The 12,049-nt window shown below is 46.2% G+C and overlaps 1 protein-coding gene across 3 annotated transcripts; it reads left to right on the plus strand.

The window, feature by feature from the left end:
• The first annotated feature begins 1,658 nt into the window (after positions 1-1,658).
• Positions 1,659-11,642, plus strand: LOC132390176 (zinc finger protein 226-like). 3 transcript variants are annotated; one of them, XM_059962779.1, is made up of 3 exons: positions 1,659-1,798; positions 2,756-2,923; positions 8,801-11,642. In XM_059962779.1, the coding sequence occupies exon 3, from the start codon at positions 9,184-9,186 to the stop codon at positions 10,744-10,746; it is 1,563 nt and encodes a 520-aa protein (XP_059818762.1). In that variant the 5' UTR covers positions 1,659-1,798; positions 2,756-2,923; positions 8,801-9,183; the 3' UTR covers positions 10,747-11,642. The 3 variants fall into 3 exon arrangements, with proteins under 3 accessions (XP_059818762.1, XP_059818761.1, XP_059818763.1); XM_059962778.1 differs by having other exon boundaries at positions 1,674-1,798; positions 2,760-2,923; XM_059962780.1 differs by lacking the exon at positions 2,756-2,923 and having other exon boundaries at positions 1,674-1,798.
• Positions 11,643-12,049: the final 407 nt, after the last annotated feature.

A 12,049-nucleotide genomic window follows, 5' to 3' on the forward strand; every position in this document is an offset into this window, starting at 1 on the left:
TTGGCAATAAATTCAACAGGACCTGAGGAATCTCAGTGAGATTTGATTAGTGATGATCATCTTGGCAGCTCGGTAGGTCGAATGTATGAGACTGTACACTGCTAAATGCAAAACCCTGAACAGTGGTGATGATCAGAGGGATCTTAGACTCCAAGTTCATCGCTCCCTGAAAAAGACTGCACAGATTGATCGGGTGGTTAAGAAGGCAAATGACATGGTTGTCTTTATTAGTTGAAGCACTGAGTTCAAAAGTCGGGAAGTTGTGTTGCGGCTGTTACGAGCCTGCGGTCGTAATGTGACTGTTTCTTTAAGAGCGCCGGCGTGAGGAGGCGGGGCTATGACGTCAGTCACAGGCTGACAGCGCTGATTGTGGACTGAACCATCAGAGAGAGAGAGAGAGAGAGCGATCTGCAGACAGGCAGTCGGCCGGTCTAAAGAGAGAGAGAGACTGGAAAAGCTGATTGCTTCAGTTAGTCGCAGCTGAGGCTTGGAACTCTCCTATGCCCACAAGAGTGGGTTGATCATCGGTACACGGAACCACAACGAATGTGTGTGGCTGTCACTTCGTATAATCCATAGGAGTGGAGTTTGGAATATCTTGTGTTAACCCTTGCCTGGGAATGTTGTGTGGTAACCCCTGGAAGATGGTATTCCTGTGGCAGGTCACTTTCGCTGATAACTCGTATGTGGACGGATTCAACGGATAAGAACTTCGTCGACGGTTATTTTGAAGTAACCGCCTTTTCTCTACATTTCACTCCGGATCACAAATATCTCTCTCCCATCATTTATTCCGTGGATTTCTGAACTTTCCTTCTTTACCATCTCAAGACTCTAAGCTTTGTTTCCTCAGGCTCGATAGTCTGGGGAATTATATTTACACATATATCCACTTAACACTGTTAACTTTCGTTAAGTTACTATGTTATAAGTAAATACTAATAAACAGAGTGTTTTAACCATCAAAAGCAGACTCCAGTGTGAAATCTGTTGCTGCTGGTTCGTTTCTAAAACGTCACATTTCGTAACACAGCTTTATAAAACTAGTTAGACCACATCTGGAGTGTTTCATATAGTTCTGGTCGCCCCCATTCTCGGAAGGATGTCGGGGCTTTGGAGAGGGCGGGGAAGAGTTTTACCAGGACCCTGCCTGGATTAGAGGGCATGAGCTATAACGAGAGATTGGACGAACACAAAGTACACTGCTGATGCTGTGGTCAAATCAACACGTACACACACGCTGGAGGAACTCAGGACTGACGAAGGGTCTCGGCCCGAAACGTTGACGGCTCGTTTCGACGGATGCAGCCCGACCTGGTTGGACAAACTTGTGTTGTTTTCTCCGGAGCGGCGCAGGCTGGGGTGAGACTGGATGGACATTTATAAGATTACGAGAGGAATAGACAGAGTGGACAGACGATATATTTCTCCTGGGGGTTGAAATGTCTAACACATTTAAGGTGAGAGTAGATGTGAGCGGTAAGTTTGCTTCTTTCCACAGAGTAGCGGGTAACTGGATCTCTCTGGGGTGGGAGACCAAAACCGGTCACGTGATGCAGTTTACCCCCCCCCCCCCAATTAAACCGTAGGAGGGCAACATCGCGCTGCCGTTTCTGTGGCCCCGCCCTCCTTATCACGTACCACACTTCGCGCATGCTCACTGTCTCCGGGTGTGCGGTGTATTCCTTAACGCTCGGTGCTGAAGTCTGCGGGATCGAGAAAGGCTTCTCGTCTCGTATATCCGGGAGCCGGGGATCTGGATTACTGTCTCCGGGCTGAAGATATCACTTTCCTATTGGTGAGTATTGAGACTGATCTCGAGCAGGGAGGTCCGATGTTGGCCGTCAGCCCCGAACTGAGGGCCAGTTACTCATTTATTTTCCAGTTATATGGGCTCGGCAAAAATGTGTCGACTTCACTTAATCTGCATTGAACGATTCAAACCAGGAGCCCAGGCTGTCTGTTTCCGCAGAATTGAAATGGGAGACCAACCAACAGGTCACGTGAGGCTGCGTGCCGCAGATCCGCCCCGCCCTCCGCTTTGTGACGGAGGATCACGTGGCGTGTTGGTAACAAGGTTGACATGAATAATATCAGGAACGATCGGCTTCATGTATGAGGAGCATTTGATGTCTCCGGACCTGTGCTCGATGGAGTTCAGAGGGACGGTGGGGTTGGTGGAGGGATGTATGGTTAAGTAAACATACCGAATGCTAAAAAGCCTGGATACAGTGTACATGGAGAGGATGTTTCCATTAGACAGAGAGTCTGTGATTTGACAGCACCATCTCAGAATAAAAATACCTCCTGTTAAAATTCAGCTGAGAAAAATCTTTTGGCCAAAAGGTGTCTGAAGTGTGGAATTTGTGAAGTTTGGTAGAGGCTGCCGTTTGGGTATATTTATGAGGGAGATTAATACATTAAAGATTGTTAAGTAGCTACAGGGTTACAGGAGGAAGGCAAGAATATGGTGTTGGAATAAAAATCAACCATGGTTGAATGATGGGGCAGATCAGAAGGATTGAATCATCTGAATCTGTTCCTTCTGCCTGACCATGACTGAATGATGGCTCCTTCTGATTCCATATCGTTTTGTGACGTGTGTGGGACAATAAAAGATTGCTCACTGAGATCATTACTGTATATTTGCCTTCAATATTTAAATTTCAGTGAGTTTTGTTCTTAATAACATGAATCGGAAATGTTTGGTTCTCTTTGTTATTGTTAATATGCTTCAATATCTTTCAATTTGAAGTTAGACCTGCAGTGAGAGATTTATTGGAAGAAAAACCCCAACTGGAGGAAAACCACGACTGATGACGAGGGAGCAGCAACAAGTGAACCAACCCGAGGACTGGGAGCATCAATCAGAGAGAACCCAACTGACTCGGAGATTCCAGTGATTCAGTCAGGAGAAATTTTGGTGAGTCTTACTTCCTGTTCTTTAGACATTTCATACCTGTACAGTGGAAGGTAGCAAATAGCTGGAGTGAGACTGAACATGTCCAGAAGTACCAGTTATGCCTCCGTCAGACCCAGTTGCAATCACTCCAGGTCTGGTAATGTGCATCCAGCAACCCTTTGAAACCACTCCCATTATGTGGAAGTCGAATCTGGATAAAGTCACTGAGAGACTGCATAAGTACAAACTCTTTATTCCAAGCATCGGGCTTACTCAGTTAGTCGCTCAAACAGGAACAGTTGATGACTGTTCCCGCCCAATCCACTAACTGACTAACAATTCCCCTTACACCACTGATATATCCGTCCAGATACCCTCCACACAAGAAATGCTGGAGCCAAAGTTATTTACTACTTGACAAGCTGGAGCCCCTAAAGACAGAGTACAAAACAGTCATAATGGCTTACACACACACAGAACAGACTGAAGCTGTACTATCTCTAGATGTGAATGTGCAAGGAGATAAGCATCCTGAAACCCTAGCTAGCTACCCTCAAGAAGAAATATGGCTCAGCATGGCTTAGCACATCTGTTGATTATCAGCAGTTTCTTTCAGAAAAACAGGCTGCTATTTTTTAACAAAGTGTTAACCCTTTTATGCATTTTATCATTCCCTCTTTTTGATCATTACATGATCAACAAAGCAGTAATTTTTTGCAGGGAAAGCAAATGAGTACAACATTGACTTATCAGTGGGAAAAAAAAAACAGTGTACAACAGTATTTATAACATTGATATGGACAACTATTAGGTCATAATGCAATATCCTGTTACATGTATTACTGAACATACCTTCAAAGACCACCACTTCGATCCTTCAGTGAACCGATGTAAATCATGCCCTGCTTTCTATCTAGTAGCTATCAATCACCTTGGCAGTGTGCTTGGAGAGGGATGTAATGTTAGTAGATTCATCAGGGATATAGGTGCAGCATTCTGTGTCAATAATAGCACAGGTGCCCCCTTTCTCAGCTGGGATAAAGTCTACAATTTTGTAGGACTGTTTGCCAGATTGCAATCATTTCAGTAGATATTTCTGTTACTTGGGACTGTGTTTCTGTCAGGGCCCCTGCAGTGTTGTGGCCAGCTCCTCAAGTGCTGTAGGTAAATTGGTTGTCTCTCGTGAATTCCTGGCTACTCCATAGGCGAGAAAAGCGATCATCCAAAAGCACTCAATCTGTTATTCCTCTCTGCTGCTGGGCACCTGCAACTAAGACCAGGATTCATGTTTCCCAGTGTAGGAAATTCCATTTGATGGGAACTTGAGATACCATCCCTCAAAACACTGACAGCCACTGTCATCTCTGACTGGACCGCAGTTCCTCACCTCACTTTCCCGGGTGTTATTTGAGAAATCCCAGGCTTAGAGTTCCTCACTCTGGTTGAGCGGAATTACTGACATTGGAACCATAGTTTTACCATGCTGTGGAATTGCAGCACAAACCCAGCAGGCCCCTAGTTCTACCTGTTTGGCAGAGGTGTGACAGAGAGACAGAAAGGTGTTGACATGGGGCCACGGATATTGTTTGAGCAATAAGGCAAAACACAAAGACCACTATCAACGAATACATTTTCCTTAAGTCCGAGAGAGCCCTTCTCCTCAGTTCCTTCTGTAACACATTTTCAGTATGTTCAATGTATCCATCGAGATTGCCCCTTCGGTTTCACAGCCGTGGGAGTGGTCAGTAGCACCTGATATGGTCCTGTCCACTGAGGTCAGAGTTTTCCTCAATCACAGTTCTTGATTAGGACAAAATTCCCAGGTTCTATGGTGGGATAGTCACTCCTCTCTGTGGGGTAGTTCTCTTCCTTGTAAGCCTGTCATACCTGTGAATGTAATGCTTGGAAAATTTTGGTTAGTTGGCATACATATTTCCCAATCTCTTCCCTTCAGATATGCATATCCAATTTTGCTGGTAGACTTTCTGGGAGCAATGGTACACAAGGCCTTAGTTCCCAGGGTGTCTTCATGGGCCATCTGGAAATGATTTCAGCTGGTGACAACCCTGTTTTCCCCTGTGGGGTAACCCTCATGTGGAATCAGGCTAATGGTAGGACCTTCAACCAAGTGAGTCCAGTCTCCGCTGTTAGTCTGGCCAGTTTACTCTTCAGAGTGCCATTGGCTCTTTCCACTCTGCCAGCGGCCCGTGGGTGGTGTACACCGTGGAATTGTTGCTTGATATCTAGTTCGTTTGGTACCCCTTCGTATACTTTCACCACAAAGTGTGGGCCATTGTGAGAGCTCAGCATCTCTGGCAGGCCATACTTGGGAATTATTTCCCATAATAATAACTTCACAACAGACATAGTAGTATTATTGGTAGTTGGAATAGCTTCAATGCATCTACTAAACACATCTATAATATCTAAGCAGTATCTATAGCAATGTACTCTAGGCAATTCAATAAAATCAACTTGTAGACACCTGGCAAGGGACTCGTACCCAGTGTGCAGGGTACAGGTTACCAACCATTCCCCCCTTTCCCGGGTGTGTCAAATCATGTATATGATCGACCAATATTGGTAAAAACTGTGTAGGAACACAAACCTGTCCCGCTGGAGTAATACAAATAGCTAGGTTGGGTTCTTTCTAGCACCCCATCTGGGACCACAATTTGCGCTGCTGCTCAGAGATGTCCCCATGAAAAGTATGTACCTCCCACATGTCTGGCTAACCTGTTCTGCTTATGTCACAGAGGGTTGCCTGATGGGAACCCGAGGAGACTACAACTACTAGGATTGTGCCACACTTTTCGCTGTCTCATCTGCTAAAGCATTGCATTTAGTGACTCAGTCAACATGTGGGTGTGGGTCGCTCATTAAATAACAGCCAAAGCTCGAGGTAGCTGTAGAGCGGTGAGTAAGTTGTTTACAAAGGTGACATTACTAATGGGGTGGCCAGAGGAAGACAGGAATCCCCATGTTCCCAGAGAGCCCCGTAGTCACGTACAATTCCAAATGCATAACGGGAGTCTGTGTAAACGTTCCCACTTTAGTCTGTTGCTGGGATACAGGCACGAATCAGAGCAAACAGCTCAGCCTTCTGGGCAGAGACAGCTGCTTCAAAAGAGGCCTTCTCAATTACTTCACTGTATGTCACTATTGTATAGTCAGAATATCATTTTCCTGATGGATCCACAAAAGAGCTTCCATCCTCAAGGAACGTTACCTCAGGCTAGAGGGGGTTTTGAGGAAGGGATGGGAGAGTCTGTCCTTCTTTCACGGTGATCCAGACCGGGGGCAGTTGGTGCAGTCAACTTCATTGCCTGAAATTGAGCAGAGATTGTGTGCAATGTCTTGGGTTCAGTCAATTTTAAAAGAGAGTCTTACCAGATGTCCCGTCTTCACCTCAATGTCCTTCCAGTATCGGAGTTGGCCCACGGCCAAGTCTTGCCAGTCTCTCTTGGTGCTGGAGGCTTGTTTCCTCAGGGTGAAGGCAATGAACTCTAGGCTCTTTGACTTGAACCCAGGGCAAACCCTAACGATGGTATGGGGAGCCACCAGTCCTGTCTGTCACAAAAGGAAATCCGGAACTTCGGCCAGTGATGTGCTGCCCTCTTTTCCTTAATCCTGTCCAATCACCATGACTGGGAACTTCCCTCGCTCGAGGGGTGTATAATATTGGCTTTCCTCAATGAGCACCCCGTAGTGTCATAGCACAGAATCACATGAGGGTCGGCCGCTGACGGAAGGGGTTCAAACGCGGTGGAGTCCAGATTAAGTGCCCACCACTGGGGATTCAGAAACTGGGGAAGCTGTCGGTTGTTCACTAGTCCCAGGGTGATGCCCTTATCTGTGTCTCCACTCCTCCTGTCCTCCACAATCAGCTCCTTTGTTTTTGTGATAATGAGGGAGAGTTTGTTTTCTTGATACCAGTCAGATATTGTTCAGACCTCAGACAGAGTCTGCAATCAAATGGTTCAGCATGGTGCGATGAATATGCTGAACTGTGTATATCACAATGCAAGAAGCCTCGTAGGAAAGCCAGATGAGCTCAGGACAGGGAATTATGATATTGTGGCCATTATAGGGGCTTGGTTGCACCCAACAGTCTGAGGGATTTAGAGGAACAAATTTGCAGAGCGGTCACAGACCATGCCAAGAAACAAAGGTTGAGATTGTAAGCGATTTTAACTTTCCATATATTGACTGGGACTCCCATACTGTAAAAGGACTAGATGAGGTAGAGTTTGTCAAATGTGCCCTTAATTGGTACGTAAAATTCCTGATGTAGAAGTGTGCAATAAGCTGTAAGGCAATGACCAGGGCTGGTGACAGAAATTAGTGTTCATAATGCCATGAAATTCAAAATAAAGATGAAAAAAGAGAGGTCTGGACCATGGGTTGAGATTCTAAATTGGAGAGAGGTCAATTTTGATGGTATCAGAAAGGATCTGACAAGTGTGGATTGGGACATGCTGTTTTCTGACAAAGGAGTACTTTGTAAGTGGGAGGCCTTCAGAAGTGAAATTTTGAGGGTGTAGAGACTTTATGTGCCTAACTGTGTAACAGTTGAAACGTAACTGGTGCAGGGAATCTTGGCTTTCTGGTTATATTGAAGCCCCGGATATTTCGTTCCTTTAAATGCCTCAGACTTTTGGGTGCAACCAAGACTCATTAATCATCATCCATGCCCTGAGCTCATCTGAACATTTTCATTGTCTTCTGTTGGTTTCTCGCTTCCCAATAGATTTTGCTCTTTTGTTTGCCCTCTCTTTGGCTTTTATGTTGGCTTTAGCTTCTCAATTCAACTATGGTTGTGTCCTCCTGGTTTCCAATGCTTTCACTTCCTTGGGATATGTCGATCACTCAGCTCCTGAATTGCTCCCAGAAATTCCAGCTATTGCTGCTCCGTTGTCACTCCAACCTTTTCCCTTCCAAACAAGTTTGTCCAGCTTCTCTGTCATAGAATAATGGAGACGTTCAAAATGGAAACAGGCCATTTGGCCCATCTAGTCAATGCCAAAAAAACATTTAAGCTGTCTATTGCAACTAACTGCACCGAGACCATCGCCCTCCATACACCTACCATCCAGGCTTCCATCAAAACCTCTTTGAAATGGTGAAACCGAGCTCGTATTCACCACTTGTGCTGACATGTCATTGCACACTCTCACGACCATTTCAGTAAAGAGCTTTTCCATATGTTCCCATTAAGTTTTCACCTTCCCCACTTACCCATGACCTCTGGTTGCCATCCCACCCAACCTCAGTGGAAAAAGCTGCTTGCATTTACCCGATCTATACCCTCATAATCTTGTATACTTCTGACAATTTCCCAAAGCTATGTACAATGTCCTTGTTTATGTTTAGAGCCTTTTTTACGTGTATAGGATGATGAGGGGCATTGATCATGTGGATAGGTAGAGGTTTATTCCCAGGGCTGAAATGGCTAACACGAAGGGGCATAGTTTTATGGTGCTTAGAAATAGATACCGAGAGGATGTCAGGGGTAAGATTTTTACCCAGAGAGTGGTGGGTGCGTGGAATGCACTGCAGGCTATTTGTGTGAGAGTATTTCAGTTACAGTGGGGCCAGGAGCCCGTGCTGCTCAGTGGGAAGAGGGAGCAATACCAATGGCGAGAGTCAAACTGAGCCAGGTCACAGATTGGAGTTGGGAGAGATGCCCCATTCTTATAGAGACAGGAAGAGCATCAGAGAGTTTGATGGTCATTCCAGGTACCAGCACTGTGCCCAGTTAGAAGATGATTTCTCTCTCCAACTTGGGTTGAACTTCACTGTAAGAGTGTGTTGCCAGATCACACCTTGACAACTCAAGTGATCTCATATGAAAAGTTGCCCCACACACATTGATGGATTTTGTAAATCTTTTTACAGGCTAAAAACAAGGAATTTATCTACGGGAATTTCGAACACAACATGCCAATTTTGCTGTCTCTGTCCAGATATTTAAGAAGTGGAGCAAGGGATTCACTCGATCATCCTTCCTGCTCAGGCTGTGGGGAGGGATTCACTTGGTCATCTGACCGACTGGCAAAGCGGAAATTTTACACGGGGAGAGGCCGTTCATTTGCTCAGACTGTGAGAATGGATTCAGTGGGTCTTCTCAACTGAATGTACATCAGCAAGTTCACACTGGACAAGGCCATTCACCTGTTCTGTGAGTGAGAAGGGATTCAGTCGTCTTCCCACCTGTGGACACACCAATCAGTTCACACTGGGCAGAGGGTGGGGAAGGATTCACTCGGTCATCTGACTTCATGGATCACCAGCGAGTTCACACTGAGGAGCGGCCTTTCACCTGCTCGGACTGTGGGAAAGGATTCACCTACTCATCCCAACTGAAGATACATCAGCGAATTCACACTGGAGAGAGGCCATTCACCTGCTCAGACTGTGGGAAGGGATTCACACAATTAGCTGGCCTACAAGCACACCAGTCTGTTCACACTGGGGAGAGGCCATTCACCTGCTCAGACTGTGGGAAGGGATTCACTTCGTCATCTCAACTGAAGGTACATCAGCGAGTTCACACTGGGGAGAGGCCGTTCAACTGCTCAGACTGTGGAAAGGGATTCACACAGTTAGCTAACCTACAAGCACACCAGTCAGTTCACACTGGGGAGAGACCGTTCTCTTGCTTAGACTGTGGGAAGGGATTCAATTCATCATCTAAACTGAAAGTACATCAGCAAGTTCACACTGGGGAGAGGCCATTCACCTGCTCAGACTGTGGGAAGGGATTCACACAGTTAGCTAACCTACAAGCACACCAGTCAATTCACACTGGAGAGTGGCCGTTCAAATGCTTAGAATGTGGGAAGGGGTTCATTCGGTCATCTCAACTGAAGGTACATCAGTCAGTTCACTCTGGAGAGAGGCCATTCACCTGCTCAAACTGTGGGAAGGGATTCACTTTGTCATCTCAACTGAAGGTACATCAGCGAGTTCACACTGGGGAGAGGCCGTTCACCTGCTCAGACTGTGGGAAGGGATTCACACAGTTATCTGGCCTGCAAGCACACCAGTCAGTTCACACTGGCGAGAGGCCGTTCAACTGCTCAGACTGTGGTAAGGGATTCACACGGTTATCTAGCCTGCAAGCACACCATTCAGTTCACACTGGCGAGAGGCCATTCACCTGCTCAGTCTGTGGGAAGGGATTCACTCTATCATCTTGCCTACTGACACACCAGTCAGTTCACACTGGAGAGTGGCCATTCACCTGCTCACACTGTGGGAAGGGATTCACTCGGTCATCTCAACTGAAGGTACATCAGCGAGTTCACACTGGGGAGAGGCCATTCACCTGCTTGGACTGTGGAAAGGGATTCACTTCGTCATCTCAACTGAAAGTCCATCAGCGAGTTCACACTGGGGAGAGGCCGTTCACTTGCTCAGACTGTGGGAAGGGATTCACTCAGTTAGCTACTCTACAAGCACACCATTTAGTTCACACTGGGGAGAGGCCATTCAACTGCTCAGACTGTGGGAAGGGATTCACTCGGTCATCTCAATTGAAGGTACATCAGCGAGTACACACTGGGGAGAGGCCATTCACCTGCTCAGACTGTGGGAAGGGATTCACACAGTTAGCTGGCCTACAAGCACACCAGTCAGTTCACACTGAGGAGAGGCCGTTCACCTGCATATTCTGTGGGAAGGGATTCACTCAATCATCTCAATTGAAGGTACATGAGCGAATTCACACAGGTGAGAGGCCATTCACCTGCTCAGACTGTGGGAAGGGATTCACTCGGTCATCTCGCCTACTGACACACCAGTCAGTTCACACTGGAGAGAGACCGTTAACCTCCTGTTAATGTGGGAATGTATTCACTCAGTCATCTATCCTTATGTAACTCTTACTCCGGCTAGTAGCTTAATATAGGGGGTGATAGCCCCCTAGCTCGGCCAAATGTGTGTGGATGCTGCGCCGCGTCCCCTGTTACAAATCAATACCCCAAAATAACAAACAGTACACAAGATGTGATTCATAATTCTTACTTTGACTAAAGGGTTAGTAAAGTAAAAAAAAAGGGCCCACTCTCCCCATTTGTGGCTTCTCATCTCTCCACAGCAAAAGCCCATGAAATTCTCTCATTCAGACTCACAAGAAAGAACATTTCTGTCATTGGATAGCCCAGCACTCCAAAACCCTGTTATCTCTAGTTGTATCCTAAACATTGCTGCTGCAGAGAAACCACTACCTCAGCAGTGAAACATTACAGAGAGGTCATTACATTAGCAGTGAAACCTTACAGTGTGTTACACTTACAACACACTACCGGATTCACACAGGGGAGAAAGTTTCAATAAGCTTCATGCTGGATATTTGTCCATCACCATTGCTGAATGCTATTTTGAGAGTGATTGTAAGTGTTGAACTCTGCAATTATTGCTGCTGCTCACCACACCCAGTTCTGCACCCTGGTCACTGGGCCTGGGAGGAGTTTCTTCTGCTGCATATTCACCTTTAATGGGACTAGATCTGTGACAAATGAATCAGTTCTATCTTAAGCACTGTCTCTGTTACTTAGTGAATTTATAACACACCTAGTGTACAGTAGAGAGTCAACTCAGGCTGGCTGAACCCTGCCAGTGATTCTGTTCCACAACAGATCTTTCAAATCCTCCCCTGTTGTTCACCTCTCACTCTCCCTGGGATGAGGTCCAAATAGTCATCACTCTGTGGGTGAATATGTTTCCCTTGAATTTCTTGCAGGCTGAAGAAGTCGAGCTGACTGCAGTTCTGTCTGAGATGTTCTTTGCCCCTCTAATCTCTGGGCTGAGGAAGAATGACATTGGGAGTTAACCTCCTTAATCACGACTCATGTCCAATTATGGGTCACTTTCCCCACTTCTAAAATGTTGTTAGCGAACACCACTGTCCTCTAAAGACTGAAAGCAGAGTGGGAAGTCATCAATTGGATTTTCAATGAAGCTGGGTCAGAAACCAGAGGGAGGTCTGCACAGAGCAGAATTTGGGGCCCTGGACGATGTTCGGGGTGAGAACGTATGATGAGGAGAGGGGATTCAGCAACAGGGCATGTCAACGAATGACATTTGGAAGCAGATTGACAGAGAAAGTAATTAGGTTATCTGACTGATGACACAAACACTACC

This window comes from Hypanus sabinus, unplaced genomic scaffold (assembly GCF_030144855.1).
Source record: "Hypanus sabinus isolate sHypSab1 unplaced genomic scaffold, sHypSab1.hap1 scaffold_80, whole genome shotgun sequence".
Taxonomy (NCBI): Eukaryota; Metazoa; Chordata; class Chondrichthyes; order Myliobatiformes; family Dasyatidae; genus Hypanus; species Hypanus sabinus.